At 40.0% G+C, this 18,518-nt stretch overlaps 1 protein-coding gene across 1 annotated transcript in view; it reads left to right on the top strand.

Annotated features, from left to right (window-relative positions):
* LOC139063845 (uncharacterized) overlaps positions 1-18,518 on the top strand; it is a 21,314-nt gene extending 2,796 nt beyond the window's left edge. The window contains exons 10-60 of the mRNA XM_070546745.1: positions 287-468; positions 678-833; positions 972-1,105; positions 1,613-1,746; positions 1,834-1,928; positions 2,247-2,585; positions 2,705-2,895; positions 2,982-3,073; positions 3,225-3,355; positions 3,784-3,908; positions 4,041-4,167; positions 4,377-4,589; positions 4,723-4,893; positions 5,035-5,181; positions 5,301-5,350; positions 5,451-5,583; positions 6,234-6,316; positions 6,407-6,533; positions 6,791-6,981; positions 7,072-7,162; positions 7,318-7,435; positions 7,807-7,988; positions 8,198-8,353; positions 8,492-8,625; positions 9,133-9,266; positions 9,355-9,449; positions 9,767-10,105; positions 10,225-10,415; positions 10,502-10,593; positions 10,745-10,875; positions 11,304-11,428; positions 11,561-11,687; positions 11,897-12,109; positions 12,243-12,413; positions 12,557-12,703; positions 12,823-12,872; positions 12,973-13,105; positions 13,756-13,838; positions 13,929-14,055; positions 14,313-14,503; positions 14,594-14,684; positions 14,840-14,957; positions 15,329-15,510; positions 15,720-15,875; positions 16,013-16,146; positions 16,654-16,787; positions 16,875-16,969; positions 17,288-17,626; positions 17,746-17,936; positions 18,023-18,114; positions 18,266-18,518. Coding sequence (XP_070402846.1) covers positions 287-468; positions 678-833; positions 972-1,105; positions 1,613-1,746; positions 1,834-1,928; positions 2,247-2,585; positions 2,705-2,895; positions 2,982-3,073; positions 3,225-3,355; positions 3,784-3,908; positions 4,041-4,167; positions 4,377-4,589; positions 4,723-4,893; positions 5,035-5,181; positions 5,301-5,350; positions 5,451-5,583; positions 6,234-6,316; positions 6,407-6,533; positions 6,791-6,981; positions 7,072-7,162; positions 7,318-7,435; positions 7,807-7,988; positions 8,198-8,353; positions 8,492-8,625; positions 9,133-9,266; positions 9,355-9,449; positions 9,767-10,105; positions 10,225-10,415; positions 10,502-10,593; positions 10,745-10,875; positions 11,304-11,428; positions 11,561-11,687; positions 11,897-12,109; positions 12,243-12,413; positions 12,557-12,703; positions 12,823-12,872; positions 12,973-13,105; positions 13,756-13,838; positions 13,929-14,055; positions 14,313-14,503; positions 14,594-14,684; positions 14,840-14,957; positions 15,329-15,510; positions 15,720-15,875; positions 16,013-16,146; positions 16,654-16,787; positions 16,875-16,969; positions 17,288-17,626; positions 17,746-17,936; positions 18,023-18,114; positions 18,266-18,465 — 7,583 coding nt within the window. The 3' untranslated portion in view covers positions 18,466-18,518. The remainder of the gene's footprint in view (positions 1-286; positions 469-677; positions 834-971; positions 1,106-1,612; positions 1,747-1,833; positions 1,929-2,246; positions 2,586-2,704; positions 2,896-2,981; positions 3,074-3,224; positions 3,356-3,783; positions 3,909-4,040; positions 4,168-4,376; positions 4,590-4,722; positions 4,894-5,034; positions 5,182-5,300; positions 5,351-5,450; positions 5,584-6,233; positions 6,317-6,406; positions 6,534-6,790; positions 6,982-7,071; positions 7,163-7,317; positions 7,436-7,806; positions 7,989-8,197; positions 8,354-8,491; positions 8,626-9,132; positions 9,267-9,354; positions 9,450-9,766; positions 10,106-10,224; positions 10,416-10,501; positions 10,594-10,744; positions 10,876-11,303; positions 11,429-11,560; positions 11,688-11,896; positions 12,110-12,242; positions 12,414-12,556; positions 12,704-12,822; positions 12,873-12,972; positions 13,106-13,755; positions 13,839-13,928; positions 14,056-14,312; positions 14,504-14,593; positions 14,685-14,839; positions 14,958-15,328; positions 15,511-15,719; positions 15,876-16,012; positions 16,147-16,653; positions 16,788-16,874; positions 16,970-17,287; positions 17,627-17,745; positions 17,937-18,022; positions 18,115-18,265) is intronic.

Genomic DNA, 18,518 nt, shown 5'->3' with positions numbered 1-18,518 from the left:
TTATAACAGACATTCTGACGCCAAGTCAAACTAATAAAAACGATCTGTCAGTACATGCTTGGGAGAATGGCACATATAAAGAACTCGCTAACTTAACATTAAGCTCAAGCAGTGTGTAAATGCTCTAACATACAATGGCTTTCAAGGAAATTCTATTAAAAATCTATGTACAATAATTTCATCTGGAAAATTGTTGTCTTGTGAAATTGTACCAAAGAAAAAAAGAGCTATTTTCTTCGGTCTTGGCCTTTACAGTGCTCTCACAAGCTGTTTCATATTTTTAAAGTCTGCACAGCAGGCAGCATCACCCAGGTGACTGTTAGCGACCCCGCCTTCCCATTTGGCTACGATCTGACTCAGTTTGACCTCTGCCTGGACATTCCTGCTCTGAAAGAAAACCTCTTTACCATCTGCTCCAAAGTGGATGACAATGACTTCCAGAAGATTATTCTGAAGAAACTCAACAAGGTAAGGAGGGGATATTTGGCAACAAAATGTGTTTGATGACCTGAGAGCCATACTCCAAAGAACTGGATAAACAAAGTCAGGGTTTATACTGACATGGAAGTTGTTTAATCAATCTGGATTTGACAAATATGCCCAATATTGTTTATGTACTTGGGATTTTAGTTCCAGTTCAGTACTTAGGTGCATTGTTACATGTTGTGTACTTCCAGGCATACCCATCTGGAGTCTCTGAACAGCAAGTCCAGCTACTTGGTTCGGTGTCTCGTGTGGCAACACATTCTGACATCTCTAACTGGAACATCACTACGATTGACACCTTGGCAGCTCTTATGAAAACTGAAGATGGAACCTGGGAAACGGCACAGGTAAAATGATTGAACTGAATAAAAAATACAAAAACATTTAAGTTACTCCTACTTGTGCATGTGTATAATTTAGTTACTTGATGTGTTTCATGTTTAGAGCAAAGAATAATTTAGTTACTTGATGTGTTTCATGTTTAGAGCAAAGAAATCATCACTAAATACCTGCAAACATCTGGAAACTCCCTGGGTAGCACTGAGCTGAACATTATTGGCTCCAACGTATGTTCATTGGACCTCAGTACACTGACCACCATCACAGCAAACAGTATCAGGTTGGTGCCAGCATGTATACATTCAATATTTTCTTTTATAAATCCAAGTTTGGTTGCAAAGTAACTGGTGTAGGAGGGAAACCCAGACATCCCACTGCCTAGTAACCTTTTCCAATTCCTCCTGAGAGGTCCCGAGGTACTTCCAAACCAGATACAATATAAAATCCTGCCAGAAAGTTCTGGCTCTGCTCCGAGGTCTCTCCCCGTTGGCTCATGACACTCTCCAAGGGGAGGTTTCTTGGAAGCAGTCCAATTGGATGCATGGCCTACTGCAACTCACTCCTTCTGATGGGGTGCAGGTGCTCTACTTTGAGCTCCCTCCACATGGCTGACCTTGTCTATAGTTTAGTCAAAGTGGCTAAAGCACCCCAGCTCACAACATTCTGCCATAGAAACCTTGAAAAGGCATGGCTCTGCATCTTGAAACAGCTCCGTACAGGTCCGAAAATCCTTTCTGAAATACTATGATGTAACAGTGAGGGACACTTTGTTTGTTTATTTTGTCAGTGATGCCAACTTTCTGAATGTGGCTACATGTTCGGCTGAGCAGAAGAGAATCCTGTATGACATCAGCAGCACCTCATTCAGCTCTTATCGTGCCCACTCCACTGACTTTTACAATGTTATTAAGAGCTACTTAGGTAAGAAAACATTGCTCTTGTATTTCTAGCTATAAGGAAATCAACTGTTTTCCTAATTAAATGTTTTTTTTTCTATGATGATGATAGGTGGTGCGCCGTTGAGTGACATTGTTGCATTATCAACACAGAACATCAGCATGGACATCAATATTTTCAGGAGTCTGGATATTAATGTGATAACTGTAAGTATACATGTGTAAAAAGGACGGCACTGTCACAGTAAAAACTGGCTGGCAACAATACTGTAGCTGCAGTAAATGGAAATGAGTTTTAGGTGGCCTCTGTGAAATACACTTGAGTGACATAGTAAGAAGGTACACTGTGCTTCTCTTGGACTTTTTATGTTCATAGTTTATCATAAAGCCCAAAGTTGCACTCACAATCCTATGGATCTGTGTTGGACTTAAAATCAATTGTGACCATATTTTTGAAATGTCGTTAATTGTAAAAAAAATCTAGAACAAGTCTATGATTAATTTCATTTCCCTTTGAACACACAGACTTTGACTGTGACCAATGTCCAAGGCCTCATGGGTGACCAGCTTCAAGATCTGAAGTTGTTTGAGAACGATACTGTGATTCAGACCTGGGTGAACATGCAGACTCAGTCAGAGTTGGACACACTGGGTGTGGGCCTCATCAACAGCAGGACATACCCTACAACTGCACAACCCGCAACAGACAACACTGCAACTAGTGCTTCTGGAACAGCATCACCAGATTCTACAACTAGCCCTGGAACCGATTCAACACCTGCTTCTACCATGTCCGATGTCACCATTTCAGCTTTCTGTGCCATGTACAGCAACTACAGCTACACTGTTGCCTTCCTACAAACTGTATGTATCTCACCTAAAGAAATGAAGACAAATATACAATTATCCACATCTCATTGAGTTTCTTGCACATGATGATCTATGTCAGTTGATGGTGTGTTTTGTTTCTACGACCCCTTTAGGAAGTTGTTTCTGATGAGATGAAGAAGATGATCCTCCCTTGTGTTTGGAAAATGGCTCTGAGTAGCAACGTGACATCTGAGGTGAATTTGTGGTTTGATGTACTGTTGAAGAACTACCTGAGATTCCTCACAAGGAACCTCATCAGCCCCATCGAAGTGCAGAGCGCCTCATGTCAGGCCTTCCAAAAACTGTGAGTCTTTCTCTTCACAGAGTGATCAAATTAAACAGAAGGATTGAAGGTGTAACTCAGTTTACATGATCTTTTTCTTTCAATAGGGTGTTTTATATGGGAAACAATTTCACATACAACAGTACAGAATTTGGACCGGAGGATGTGTACAACACCATAAGGAGCTACTTGAGCACTGGTATGATATATATATGTTTTTATTATTATTAGTGCAATGTTGGATAGATGTGTGACAAATTATGTTGTCATCAGACATGATTATGGCTATAAAATATAAAAGAAGAACCCCTTTTACTGATGATGCTAAATAGCCATTTCTTTCTCCACAGGCTCTGGAGCCAGATGCTACAATCCCAGCGACCCAGAACTCAACTCTACCTCCTGGTTTTTCAACTATATTGGAAGCTTTGTGAAATTTATCACTCTGAATGACCTCACCAGCTTTATCTCCACATCCCAGGTTTGTGTTCACATCATCTTTAATATAACACTTTTGAAAGTTTATACTCCAACACAGGACAAAAGTTAACAAGTCACTTCCCAGTTTCAAATCTATTTGCAAAGCTGTTCAAACATCCCTCAAACCATAATCCTTCCAAGAGCTGACACAAGGAGCAGCAGAAATCTATTTTTTTTCTTTCTAATCAATGATATAGAGTATCCTTGTAGCCAATGATGTTCAATTGTTTGTTACATGGCTTCAAAGAAACTGGTTATCAATTCATTTCAAATACTCTGTTAAGCAAAGTGCAAGGTACATTGACACAATTTAATTCTTACCTTATTTTGCCCTTGGTTTTATAAGTTATTTTCACAAAACCACGACCCTTAACGTGGTGAAAAGTGTTGGTGCTTACCTCTTGTTTTACTATGCACTTGTGTATAAAGGCTGAGGTGTTTTGGGAAGACCAAGCTAATCTGGAGCTTTTCAACAACTCGACAATTGCTGTAGATGTAAGAAATTACTACATCACTCAGCTGTTTACAGTCAACCCAAGCTTCAGCCTGTTCAAGTAAGTACCCAGCGCGGGATACAAATACAAATACAAATACTGCTATGACAACTGAACCAAAGACACATCTTCTGTCAAAACTACGTAGAAAAATGAATATGCATAAAGATAAATGTGTCTTTCTCCATCTAGGCTTTCGGGTGTTTTGTTGTGCTCAACTGACATCCCGAGTGCTGTGTATATGTCGCTAAATGAAGCTAACACCATGGCCATCCTGGACATGAGGAATGAATTTTGCAATGGAATCGAGGACCCTCAGGTACTAGCCTCAAAGTGTTCCTAGACAGAACTTCACCTGAGTATAAAAGTTCTGCTCAGCGATTGGCTCCATTATCTTTGGAAGTGATAGTCTCCTGACACTGAAGCATCCACAAACCTCCTCGCTAACTCTTTGCTAAGAAAAGTGATTGCTCTGCCATAGATGTGTAATCAGCAATTTTCCCAATGCTTTTAAATTGTACTTCATAGGCATTTGCTGTTTTGGCATCCAACATCAAGACCATCACAGAGGAAATCTTTGTTACACTTGGGGGAGCTGCTTCAGGCCTGAGCAACACTCAGATCACTTCAGTACCTCCAACGGTGCTGATTTCCTCGTTGTCCACTTTGGGTTCAGTGACAACCTGGGGCCAGGACAAGGCCAACATCATAATCCAAAGCATAACCTCCTCAGGCTACCAGGTAGAAGCTGTGAAGCAGGGTCTAACTTGACTAATGAAATGTGTATTTAGAAATGTGTCAGTAAATGAAGGAACGCACCAATAGTTTGCAGTTTAAAGGATAAGGTTCTAATGGATGAAAATGGAATTGACAGATCAACAGCGCAGCTGTTCTGGAGTCGCTCGGCACTCTTGTTGTTGGGGTACCCTCAGCTTTGCTGGAGAAAATCCCAGCTTCTGAACTTCTCCACGCCTCCAGGAACCCAGCTTTTGTTTCCAGCATGCTACAAGCTCCAGAGCTTCTCCAGGAGACATTTGTCACAAAGGTATAAAGTGTGCCTGTTATAATAGAAAAAAAAAATAGGACAAAAAATCTGAATCCAACATGAGAACATGATTACTTTGATAACAGACTCAACTCCTTTTAGCAGAAGAATAGCAATGACATGAATTTGACTACTCTGCAGATCATTTCTGTGGACACAAGACTAACTGAAGTGGTGCAGAATGTCCCAGATGCCTTAGCAACTAAGATCCCACCGTCCCAGCTGGTGTTTTCTGAGGGGAGTCCAAACATCAGTGTGATAAACAAAAAGTCGTGGACAAAAGATCAAGTAAGTACTCTGCTGTTACTGTACATGAAGAATAAATTAGAGCGTGATGCTGATACCATGTTTCACTTAAATTTGAACTACACTTTGGCTAAGAACGTTTATCTCTCCTTAATTTTCAGGCCACTATGTTCCTTGGGACTTTGGTTGAAAGTGATTTTGACACTGAGCAGTAAGTGAACTAGTCTTGCAACAAATTCTTATGGAAATTGTTTGTTTTTGGTTTCCGTTTTTACCTAAGCCAATAATTAATTATTTGGCTTTCCTGTTAGGCTCTCTACATCTGTGCTGCAAGGGTTCACATGCACATCAGTCCAGAAAGTGCCAAAAACTAAAATCAAGCAGCTAATTCGTGCTTGTAGGCCGAGGACCGGAAGGAGCAAGGTGGAACTGACAGAGCCACAGGTAAATTCCACTTTTATTTGATAAACCATTTTGCCGACATTTGCTGACAGCCTAATTTAGTTTTTTCATAAAGACTCTGGTTCACATAAAACACAAAATGTCTGAACTCCTCTCTGTGCTGAACTGACATTGATAGGACCTCTCCACAAGACCAACCAACAGCCAGATAAAACAGGCAAAGTTAAGAGCTCAGCCATCTTACATCCTACAGAGCCCACATTGTAGCTGCAACTGAACATATTTTTTTGTTAATTGCCTGGATGGACATTCCTAAGCAGAGTACATCCTGCCATATTTGTTATGCCTTTGTGCCTAGCTCTTTGCTTAGCATTGGCTGTTTAAAAAGATTTTACAAATAAAGTTAGCTTGGCTTAACGTGTTGCCTCCATCCATAGGTCACAATAACCTTTGGGCCTTTCTAGCTCTAATAGGTTTTACGTGAAAAAATATGATAACATTCTTCCTTTTTGTTTGCATTAGTTTCTGTCCTACTCCTTTTTTTAGCAAATAAATGAATAAAATGTCAGACCACACTGGGTATCAAAGGACCATAAGCCTCAGGCATTGGAGTTATAACTATCCCCCGGTTTATAAATATCTGTGTTTTCATTTCACTTGTATAACATTGTTTATTGTCACATGACCTACAGCTGACCTGCATGTACAACCTGATTGAAGAAGACCTCGATCAGAACTTCATAGATTATCCTTCAGACATGCTTCTATACTTCAGGTAAGTGTGTACCGAATCCAAGGTGCTTCTGATTTAAAGAGTGAACACTAGCGTTCTGATTTTCTCACTTTTTTCAATGCATTTTAACAGAATCCAGGATGTCCAGGAAAGCAACTGTAGGTCCTACTTTTCTGCACTTGGAGCTGCAGATTTTTCTGTGGCTTCCAGCCTTTTGAATAAGGGACAACAGCTGTTTAGTGAAGCCAGGACCTGCTTGGTGAGTACCAAATAAGAAAAAATAATCAAAGTGAAAGGCATCTCTTATGGCTCATGACAATCTCCAAGGGGAGGTTTCTTGGAAGCAGTCCAATTGGATAGACAGCCTATCAAAATCATCAATTTATCAACACTTGCTGTTAATTATTTCCAAGAATATTTCTGAAACTACTGAATGCTGAGTGAATGTCCTTGTTAGAATGAAATATTAATTGCATGAAAAAGTTGCGCAAAAACAACTTGTTTTCACCTCTATAGGGTATAACTGGGTTGAGCTTGAGCAGAGACCATTTGGACGTTTTGGGGAACATGGTCTGCACTCTGAACAGTTCTTACATCCAGAACTCTGATCCTTCGATCCTGGAAAACCTCAAAGCCTGCACGGACCTTTCTGAAAACCAAGTAGCTGCTATGGAGACTCTGTTGCTATCTGGGGAAACCCAATACGGGTACGAAACCAAATGTTTCAAATTGATGCCCTGTTTTGTTTTAGCAAAGTGTTGGTCCAAATTTCTTATGACTGTGCCTTGAATCATTAGAACTGTTGCCACCTGGAACCAGCAAACACTAGAAGACCTTGGGATTCTTCCTCTGTACTTCACAATAAACATCTGGAGCACATTCACAACTGTATGTCTTCCTTTTATCCTTTCTTTCTTCATAGGTTTTTGGTTTAATGATAATAAACTGACATCTCTCAAACTAAAGAAACTTACTTTTGTCTCTTTGGATGAAAAATCATTTTCCTATAACTAGTTAATTTTTCTTTATTTTTTCTTTTGCAGACAATAAGAATGCAGTTCCTCAAGGGCTTTGTGGCAAAACTAAGGAAAGAAAACACTCAGAAGACAAAGCTCGAGAATCTGTTTAAGCAGATCAGTCCTGCAACACCACCAGCAGAAGGTAAACTCTTTCAATTCGACTACATGCACTTGAGTCATCCCAGTTGTCAAACTGAATTGGGACAATTTTTATCAATTAAGATGTTTTATAACAGACATTCTGACGCCAAGTCAAACTAATAAAAACGATCTGTCAGTACATGCTTGGGAGAATGGCACATATAAAGAACTCGCTAACTTAACATTAAGCTCAAGCAGTGTGTAAATGCTCTAACATACAATGGCTTTCAAGGAAATTCTATTAAAAATCTATGTACAATAATTTCATCTGGAAAATTGTTGTCTTGTGAAATTGTACCAAAGAAAAAAAGAGCTATTTTCTTCGGTCTTGGCCTTTACAGTGCTCTCACAAGCTGTTTCATATTTTTAAAGTCTGCACAGCAGGCAGCATCACCCAGGTGACTGTTAGCGACCCCGCCTTCCCATTTGGCTACGATCTGACTCAGTTTGACCTCTGCCTGGACATTCCTGCTCTGAAAGAAAACCTCTTTACCATCTGCTCCAAAGTGGATGACAATGACTTCCAGAAGATTATTCTGAAGAAACTCAACAAGGTAAGGAGGGGATATTTGGCAACAAAATGTGTTTGATGACCTGAGAGCCATACTCCAAAGAACTGGATAAACAAAGTCAGGGTTTATACTGACATGGAAGTTGTTTAATCAATCTGGATTTGACAAATATGCCCAATATTGTTTATGTACTTGGGATTTTAGTTCCAGTTCAGTACTTAGGTGCATTGTTACATGTTGTGTACTTCCAGGCATACCCATCTGGAGTCTCTGAACAGCAAGTCCAGCTACTTGGTTCGGTGTCTCGTGTGGCAACACATTCTGACATCTCTAAATGGAACATCACTACGATTGACACCTTGGCAGCTCTTATGAAAACTGAAGATGGAACCTGGGAAACGGCACAGGTAAAATGATTGAACTGAATAAAAAATACAAAAACATTTAAGTTACTCCTACTTGTGCATGTGTATAATTTAGTTACTTGATGTGTTTCATGTTTAGAGCAAAGAATAATTTAGTTACTTGATGTGTTTCATGTTTAGAGCAAAGAAATCATCACTAAATACCTGCAAACATCTGGAAACTCCCTGGGTAGCACTGAGCTGAACATTATTGGCTCCAACGTATGTTCATTGGACCTCAGTACACTGACCACCATCACAGCAAACAGTATCAGGTTGGTGCCAGCATGTATACATTCAATATTTTCTTTTATAAATCCAAGTTTGGTTGCAAAGTAACTGGTGTAGGAGGGAAACCCAGACATCCCACTGCCTAGTAACCTTTTCCAATTCCTCCTGAGAGGTCCCAAGGTACTTCCAAACCAGATACAATATAAAATCCTGCCAGAAAGTTCTGGCTCTGCTCCGAGGTCTCTCCCCATTGGCTCATGACACTCTCCAAGGGGAGGTTTCTTGGAAGCAGTCCAATTGGATGCATGGCCTACTGCAACTCACTCCTTCTGATGGGGTGCAGGTGCTCTACTTTGAGCTCCCTCCACATGGCTGACCTTGTCTATAGTTTAGTCAAAGTGGCTAAAGCACCCCAGCTCACAACATTCTGCCATAGAAACCTTGAAAAGGCATGGCTCTGCATCTTGAAACAGCTCCGTACAGGTCCGAAAATCCTTTCTGAAATACTATGATGTAACAGTGAGGGACACTTTGTTTGTTTATTTTGTCAGTGATGCCAACTTTCTGAATGTGGCTACATGTTCGGCTGAGCAGAAGAGAATCCTGTATGACATCAGCAGCACCTCATTCAGCTCTTATCGTGCCCACTCCACTGACTTTTACAATGTTATTAAGAGCTACTTAGGTAAGAAAACATTGCTCTTGTATTTCTAGCTATAAGGAAATCAACTGTTTTCCTAATTAAATGTTTTTTTTTTCTATGATGATGATAGGTGGTGCGCCGTTGAGTGACATTGTTGCATTATCAACACAGAACATCAGCATGGACATCAATATTTTCAGGAGTCTGGATATTAATGTGATAACTGTAAGTATACATGTGTAAAAAGGACGGCACTGTCACAGTAAAAACTGGCTGGCAACAATACTGTAGCTGCAGTAAATGGAAATGAGTTTTAGGTGGCCTCTGTGAAATACACTTGAGTGACATAGTAAGAAGGTACACTGTGCTTCTCTTGGACTTTTTATGTTCATAGTTTATCATAAAGCCCAAAGTTGCACTCACAATCCTATGGATCTGTGTTGGACTTAAATCAATTGTGACCATATTTTTGAAATGTCGTTAATTGTAAAAAAAATCTAGAACAAGTCTATGATTAATTTCATTTCCCTTTGAACACACAGACTTTGACTGTGACCAATGTCCAAGGCCTCATGGGTGACCAGCTTCAAGATCTGAAGTTGTTTGAGAACGATACTGTGATTCAGACCTGGGTGAACATGCAGACTCAGTCAGAGTTGGACACACTGGGTGTGGGCCTCATCAACAGCAGGACATACCCTACAACTGCACAACCCGCAACAGACAACACTGCAACTAGTGCTTCTGGAACAGCATCACCAGATTCTACAACTAGCCCTGGAACCGATTCAACACCTGCTTCTACCATGTCCGATGTCACCATTTCAGCTTTCTGTGCCATGTACAGCAACTACAGCTACACTGTTGCCTTCCTACAAACTGTATGTATCTCACCTAAAGAAATGAAGACAAATATACAATTATCCACATCTCATTGAGTTTCTTACACATGATGATCTATGTCAGTTGATGGTGTGTTTTGTTTCTACGACCCCTTTAGGAAGTTGTTTCTGATGAGATGAAGAAGATGATCCTCCCTTGTGTTTGGAAAATGGCTCTGAGTAGCAACGTGACATCTGAGGTGAATTTGTGGTTTGATGTACTGTTGAAGAACTACCTGAGATTCCTCACAAGGAACCTCATCAGCCCCATCGAAGTGCAGAGCGCCTCATGTCAGGCCTTCCAAAAACTGTGAGTCTTTCTCTTCACAGAGTGATCAAATTAAACAGAAGGATTGAAGGTGTAACTCAGTTTACATGATCTTTTTCTTTCAATAGGGTGTTTTATATGGGAAACAATTTCACATACAACAGTACAGAATTTGGACCGGAGGATGTGTACAACATCATAAGGAGCTACTTGAGCACTGGTATGATATATATATGTTTTTATTATTATTAGTGCAATGTTGGATAGATGTGTGACAAATTATGTTGTCATCAGACATGATTATGGCTATAAAATATAAAAGAAGAAACCCTTTTACTGATTATGCTAAATAGCCATTTCTTTCTCCACAGGCTCTGGAGCCAGATGCTACAATCCCAGCGACCCAGAACTCAACTCTACCTCCTGGTTTTTCAACTATATTGGAAGCTTTGTGAAATTTATCACTCTGAATGACCTCACCAGCTTTATCTCCACATCCCAGGTTTGTGTTCACATCATCTTTAATATAACACTTTTGAAAGTTTATACTCCAACACAGGACAAAAGTTAACAAGTCACTTCCCAGTTTCAAATCTATTTGCAAAGCTGTTCAAACATCCCTCAAACCATAATCCTTCCAAGAGCTGACACAAGGAGCAGCAGAAATCTATTTTTTTTCTTTCAAATCAATGATATAGAGTATCCTTGTAGCCAATGATGTTCAATTGTTTGTTACAAGGCTTCAAAGAAACTGGTTATAAATTCATTTCAAATACTCTGTTAAGCAAAGTGCAAGGTACATTGACACAATTTAATTCTTACCTTATTTTGCCCTTGGTTTTATAAGTTATTTTCACAAAACCACAACCATTAACGTGGTGAAACGTGTTGGTGCTTACCTCTTGTTTTACTATGCACTTGTGTATAAAGGCTGAGGTGTTTTGGGAAGACCAAGCTAATCTGGAGCTTTTCAACAACTCGACAATTGCTGTAGATGTAAGAAATTACTACATCACTCAGCTGTTTACAGTCAACCCAAGCTTCAGCCTGTTCAAGTAAGTACCCAGCGCGGGATACAAATACAAATACAAATACTGCTATGACAACTGAACCAAAGACACATCTTCTGTCAAAACTACGTAGAAAAATGAATATGCATAAAGATAAATGTGTCTTTCTCCATCTAGGCTTTCGGGTGTTTTGTTGTGCTCAACTGACATCCCGAGTGCTGTGTATATGTCGCTAAATGAAGCTAACACCATGGCCATCCTGGACATGAGGAATGAATTTTGCAATGGAATCGAGGACCCTCAGGTACTAGCCTCAAAGTGTTCCTAGACAGAACTTCACCTGAGTATAAAAGTTCTGCTTAGCGATTGGCTCCATTATCTTTGGAAGTGATAGTCTCCTGACACTGAAGCATCCACAAACCTCCTCGCTAACTCTTTGCTAAGAAAAGTGATTGCTCTGCCATAGATGTGTAATCAGCAATTTTCACAATGCTTTTAAATTGTACTTCATAGGCATTTGCTGTTTTGGCATCCAACATCAAGACCATCACAGAGGAAATCTTTGTTACACTTGGGGGAGCTGCTTCAGGCCTGAGCAACACTCAGATCACTTCAGTACCTCCAACGGTGCTGATTTCCTCGTTGTCCACTTTGGGTTCAGTGACAACCTGGGGCCAGGACCAGGCCAACATCATAATCCAAAGCATAACCTCCTCAGGCTACCAGGTAGAAGCTGTGAAGCAGGGTCTAACTTGACTAATGAAATGTGTATTTAGAAATGTGTCAGTAAATGAAGGAACGCACCAATAGTTTGCAGTTTAAAGGATAAGGTTCTAATGGATGAAAATGGAATTGACAGATCAACAGCGCAGCTGTTCTGGAGTCGCTCGGCACTCTTGTTGTTGGGGTACCCTCAGCTTTGCTGGAGAAAATCCCAGCTTCTGAACTTCTCCACGCCTCCAGGAACCCAGCTTTTGTTTCCAGCATGCTACAAGCTCCAGAGCTTCTCCAGGAGACATTTGTCACAAAGGTATAAAGTGTGCCTGTTATAATAGAAAAAAAAAAAATAGGACAAAAAATCTGAATCCAACATGAGAACATGATTACTTTGATAACAGCCTCAACTCCTTTTAGCAGAAGAATAGCAATGACATGAATTTGACTACTCTGCAGATCATTTCTGTGGACACAAGACTAACTGAAGTGGTGCAGAATGTCCCAGATGCCTTAGCAACTAAGATCCCACCGTCCCAGCTGGTGTTTTCTGAGGGGAGTCCAAACATCAGTGTGATAAACAAAAAGTCGTGGACAAAAGATCAAGTAAGTACTCTGCTGTTACTGTACATGAAGAATAAATTAGAGCGTGATGCTGATACCATGTTTCACTTAAATTTGAACTACACTTTGGCTAAGAACGTTTATCTCTCCTTAATTTTCAGGCCACTATGTTCCTTGGGACTTTGGTTGAAAGTGATTTTGACACTGAGCAGTAAGTGAACTAGTCTTGCAACAAATTCTTATGGAAATTGTTTGTTTTTGGTTTCCGTTTTTACCTAAGCCAATAATTAATTATTTGGCTTTCCTGTTAGGCTCTCTACATCTGTGCTGCAAGGGTTCACATGCACATCAGTCCAGAAAGTGCCAAAAACTAAAATCAAGCAGCTAATTCGTGCTTGTAGGCCGAGGACCGGAAGGAGCAAGGTGGAACTGACAGAGCCACAGGTAAATTCCACTTTTATTTGATAAACCATTTTGCCGACATTTGCTGACAGCCTAATTTAGTTTTTTCATAAAGACTCTGGTTCACATAAAACACAAAATGTCTGAACTCCTCTCTGTGCTGAACTGACATTGATAGGACCTCTCCACAAGACCAACCAACAGCCAGATAAAACAGGCAAAGTTAAGAGCTCAGCCATCTTACATCCTACAGAGCCCACATTGTAGCTGCAACTGAACATATTTTTTTGTTAATTGCCTGGATGGACATTCCTAAGCAGAGTACATCCTACCATATTTGTTATGCCTTTGTGCCTAGCTCTTTGCTTAGCATTGGCTGTTTAAAAAGATTTTACAAATAAAGTTAGCTTGGCTTAACGTGTTGCCTCCATCCATAGGTCACAATAACCTTTGGGCCTTTCTAGCTCTAATAGGTTTTACGTGAAAAAATATGATAACATTCTTCCTTTTTGTTTGCATTAGTTTCTGTCCTACTCCTTTTTTTAGCAAATAAATGAATAAAATGTCAGACCACACTGGGTATCAAAGGACCATAAGCCTCAGGCATTGGAGTTATAACTATCCCCCAGTTTATAAATATCTGTGTTTTCATTTCACTTGTATAACATTGTTTATTGTCACATGACCTACAGCTGACCTGCATGTACAACCTGATTGAAGAAGACCTCGATCAGAACTTCATAGATTATCCTTCAGACATGCTTCTATACTTCAGGTAAGTGTGTACCGAATCCAAGGTGCTTCTGATTTAAAGAGTGAACACTAGCGTTCTGATTTTCTCACTTTTTTCAATGCATTTTAACAGAATCCAGGATGTCCAGGAAAGCAACTGTAGGTCCTACTTTTCTGCACTTGGAGCTGCAGATTTTTCTGTGGCTTCCAGCCTTTTGAATAAGGGACAACAGCTGTTTAGTGAAGCCAGGACCTGCTTGGTGAGTACCAAATAAGAAAAAATAATCAAAGTGAAAGGCATCTCTTATGGCTCATGACAATCTCCAAGGGGAGGTTTCTTGGAAGCAGTCCAATTGGATAGACAGCCTATCAAAATCATCAATTTATCAACACTTGCTGTTAATTATTTCCAAGAATATTTCTGAAACTACTGAATGCTGAGTGAATGTCCTTGTTAGAATGAAATATTAATTGCATGAAAAAGTTGTGCAAAAACAACTTGTTTTCACCTCTATAGGGTATAACTGGGTTGAGCTTGAGCAGAGACCATTTGGACGTTTTGGGGAACATGGTCTGCACTCTGAACAGTTCTTACATCCAGAACTCTGATCCTTCGATCCTGGAAAACCTCAAAGCCTGCACGGACCTTTCTGAAAACCAAGTAGCTGCTATGGAGACTCTGTTGCTATCTGGGGAAACCCAATACGGGTACGAAACCAAATGTTTCAAATTGATGCCCTGTTTTGTTTTAGCAAAGTGTTGGTCCAAATTTCTTATGACTGTGCCTTGAATGATTAGAACTGTTGCCACCTGGAACCAGCAAACACTAGAAGACCTTGGGATTCTTCCTCTGTACTTCACAATAAACATCTGGAGCACATTCACAACTGTATGTCTTCCTTTTATCCTTTCTTTCTTCATAGGTTTTTGGTTTAATGATAATAAACTGACATCTCTCAAACTAAAGAAACTTACTTTTGTCTCTTTGGATGAAAAATAATTTTCCTATAGCTAGTTAATTTTTCTTTATTTTTTCTTTTGCAGACAATAAGAATGCAGTTCCTCAAGGGCTTTGTGGCAAAACTAAGGAAAGAAAACACTCAGAAGACAAAGCTCGAGAATCTGTTTAAGCAGATCAGTCCTGCAACACCACCAGCAGAAGGTAAACTCTTTCAATTCGACTACATGCACTTGAGTCATCCCAGTTGTCAAACTGAATTGGGACAATTTTTATCAATTAAGATGTTTTATAACAGACATTCTGACGCCAAGTCAAACTAATAAAAACGATCTGTCAGTACATGCTTGGGAGAATGGCACATATAAAGAACTCGCTAACTTAACATTAAGCTCAAGCAGTGTGTAAATGCTCTAACATACAATGGCTTTCAAGGAAATTCTATTAAAAATCTATGTACAATAATTTCATCTGGAAAATTGTTGTCTTGTGAAATTGTACCAAAGAAAAAAAGAGCTATTTTCTTCGGTCTTGGCCTTTACAGTGCTCTCACAAGCTGTTTCATATTTTTAAAGTCTGCACAGCAGGCAGCATCACCCAGGTGACTGTTAGCGACCCCGCCTTCCCATTTGGCTACGATCTGACTCAGTTTGACCTCTGCCTGGACATTCCTGCTCTGAAAGAAAACCTCTTTACCATCTGCTCCAAAGTGGATGACAATGACTTCCAGAAGATTATTCTGAAGAAACTCAACAAGGTAAGGAGGGGATATTTGGCAACAAAATGTGTTTGATGACCTGAGAGCCATACTCCAAAGAACTGGATAAACAAAGTCAGGGTTTATACTGACATGGAAGTTGTTTAATCAATCTGGATTTGACAAATATGCCCAATATTGTTTATGTACTTGGGATTTTAGTTCCAGTTCAGTACTTAGGTGCATTGTTACATGTTGTGTACTTCCAGGCATACCCATCTGGAGTCTCTGAACAGCAAGTCCAGCTACTTGGTTCGGTGTCTCGTGTGGCAACACATTCTGACATCTCTAAATGGAACATCACTACGATTGACACCTTGGCAGCTCTTATGAAAACTGAAGATGGAACCTGGGAAACGGCACAGGTAAAATGATTGAACTGAAAAAAAATACAAAAACATTTAAGTTACTCCTACTTGTGCATGTGTATAATTTAGTTACTTGATGTGTTTCATGTTTAGAGCAAAGAATAATTTAGTTACTTGATGTGTTTCATGTTTAGAGCAAAGAAATCATCACTAAATACCTGCAAACATCTGGAAACTCCCTGGGTAGCACTGAGCTGAACATTATTGGCTCCAACGTATGTTCATTGGACCTCAGTACACTGACCACCATCACAGCAAACAGTATCAGGTTGGTGCCAGCATGTATACATTCAATATTTTCTTTTATAAATCCAAGTTTGGTTGCAAAGTAACTGGTGTAGGAGGGAAACCCAGACATCCCACTGCCTAGTAACCTTTTCCAATTCCTCCTGAGAGGTCCCAAGGTACTTCCAAACCAGATACAATATAAAATCCTGCCAGAAAGTTCTGGCTCTGCTCCGAGGTCTCTCCCCATTGGCTCATGACACTCTCCAAGGGGAGGTTTCTTGGAAGCAGTCCAATTGGATGCATGGCCTACTGCAACTCACTCCTTCTGATGGGGTGCAGGTGCTCTACTTTGAGCTCCCTCCACATGGCTGACCTTGTCTATAGTTTAGTCAAAGTGGCTAAAGCACCCCAGCTCACAACATTCTGCCATAGAAACCTTGAAAAGGCATGGCTCTGCATCTTGAAACAGCTCCGTACAGGTCCGAAAATCCTTTCTGAAATACTATGATGTAACAGTGAGGGACACTTTGTTTGTTTATTTTGTCAGTGATGCCAACTTTCTGAATGTGGCTACATGTTCGGCTGAGCAGAAGAGAATCCTGTATGACATCAGCAGCACCTCATTCAGCTCTTATCGTGCCCACTCCACTGACTTTTACAATGTTATTAAGAGCTACTTAGGTAAGAAAACATTGCTCTTGTATTTATAGCTATAAGGAAATCAACTGTTTTCCTAATTAAATGTTTTTTTTTCTATGATGATGATAGGTGGTGCACCGTTGAGTGACATTGTTGCATTATCAACACAGAACATCAGCATGGACATCAATATTTTCAGGAGTCTGGATATTAATGTGATAACTGTAAGTATACATGTGTAAAAAGGACGGCACTGTCACAGTAAAAACTGGCTGGCAACAATACTGTAGCTGCAGTAAATGGAAATGAGTTTTAGGTGGCCTCTGTGAAATACACTTGAGTGACATAGTAAGAAGGTACACTGTGCTTCTCTTGGACTTTTTATGTTCATAGTTTATCATAAAGCCCAAAGTTGCACTCACAATCCTATGGATCTGTGTTGGACTTAAAATCAATTGTGACCATATTTTTGAAATGTCGTTAATTGTAAAAAAAATCTAGAACAAGTCTATGATTAATTTCATTTCCCTTTGAACACACAGACTTTGACTGTGACCAATGTCCAAGGCCTCATGGGTGACCAGCTTCAAGATCTGAAGTTGTTTGAGAACGATACTGTGATTCAGACCTGGGTGAACATGCAGACTCAGTCAGAGTTGGACACACTGGGTGTGGGCCTCATCAACAGCAGGACATACCCTACAACTGCACAACCCGCAACAGACAACACTGCAACTAGTGCTTCTGGAACAGCATCACCAGATTCTACAACTAGCCCTGGAACCGATTCAACACCTGCTTCTACCATGTCCGATGTCACCATTTCAGCTTTCTGTGCCATGTACAGCAACTACAGCTACACTGTTGCCTTCCTACAAACTGTATGTATCTCACCTAAAGAAATGAAGACAAATATACAATTATCCACATCTCATTGAGTTTCTTACACATGATGATCTATGTCAGTTGATGGTGTGTTTTGTTTCTACGACCCCTTTAGGAAGTTGTTTCTGATGAGATGAAGAAGATGATCCTCCCTTGTGTTTGGAAAATGGCTCTGAGTAGCAACGTGACATCTGAGGTGAATTTGTGGTTTGATGTACTGTTGAAGAACTACCTGAGATTCCTCACAAGGAACCTCATCAGCCCCATCGAAGTGCAGAGCTCCTCATGTCAGGCCTTCCAAAAACTGTGAGTCTTTCTCTTCACAGAGTGATCAAATTAAACAGAAGGATTGAAGGTGTAACTCAGTTTACATGATCTTTTTCTTTCAATAGGGTGTTTTATATGGGAAACAATTTCACATACAACAGTACAGAATTTGGACCGGAGGATGTGTACAACACCATAAGGAGCTACTTGAGCACTGGTATGATATATATATGTTTTTATTATTATTAGTGCAATGTTGGATAGATGTGTGACAAATTATGTTGTCATCAGACATGATTATGGCTATAAAATATAAAAGAAGAAACCCTTTTACTGATTATGCTAAATAGCCATTTCTTTCTCCACAGGCTCTGGAGCCAGATGCTACAATCCCAGCGACCCAGAACTCAACTCTACCTCCTGGTTTTTCAACTATATTGGAAGCTTTGTGAAATTTATCACTCTGAATGACCTCACCAGCTTTATCTCTACATCCCAGGTTTGTGTTCACATCATCTTTAATATAACACTTTTGAAAGTTTATACTCCAACACAGGACAAAAGTTAACAAGTCACTTCCCAGTTTCAAATCTATTTGCAAAGCTGTTCAAACATTCCTCA

Source organism: Nothobranchius furzeri, chromosome 18, assembly GCF_043380555.1.
Source record: "Nothobranchius furzeri strain GRZ-AD chromosome 18, NfurGRZ-RIMD1, whole genome shotgun sequence".
In the NCBI taxonomy this organism is placed as follows: Eukaryota; Metazoa; Chordata; class Actinopteri; order Cyprinodontiformes; family Nothobranchiidae; genus Nothobranchius; species Nothobranchius furzeri.
This window is presented reverse-complemented; position numbering and strand designations above follow the sequence as displayed.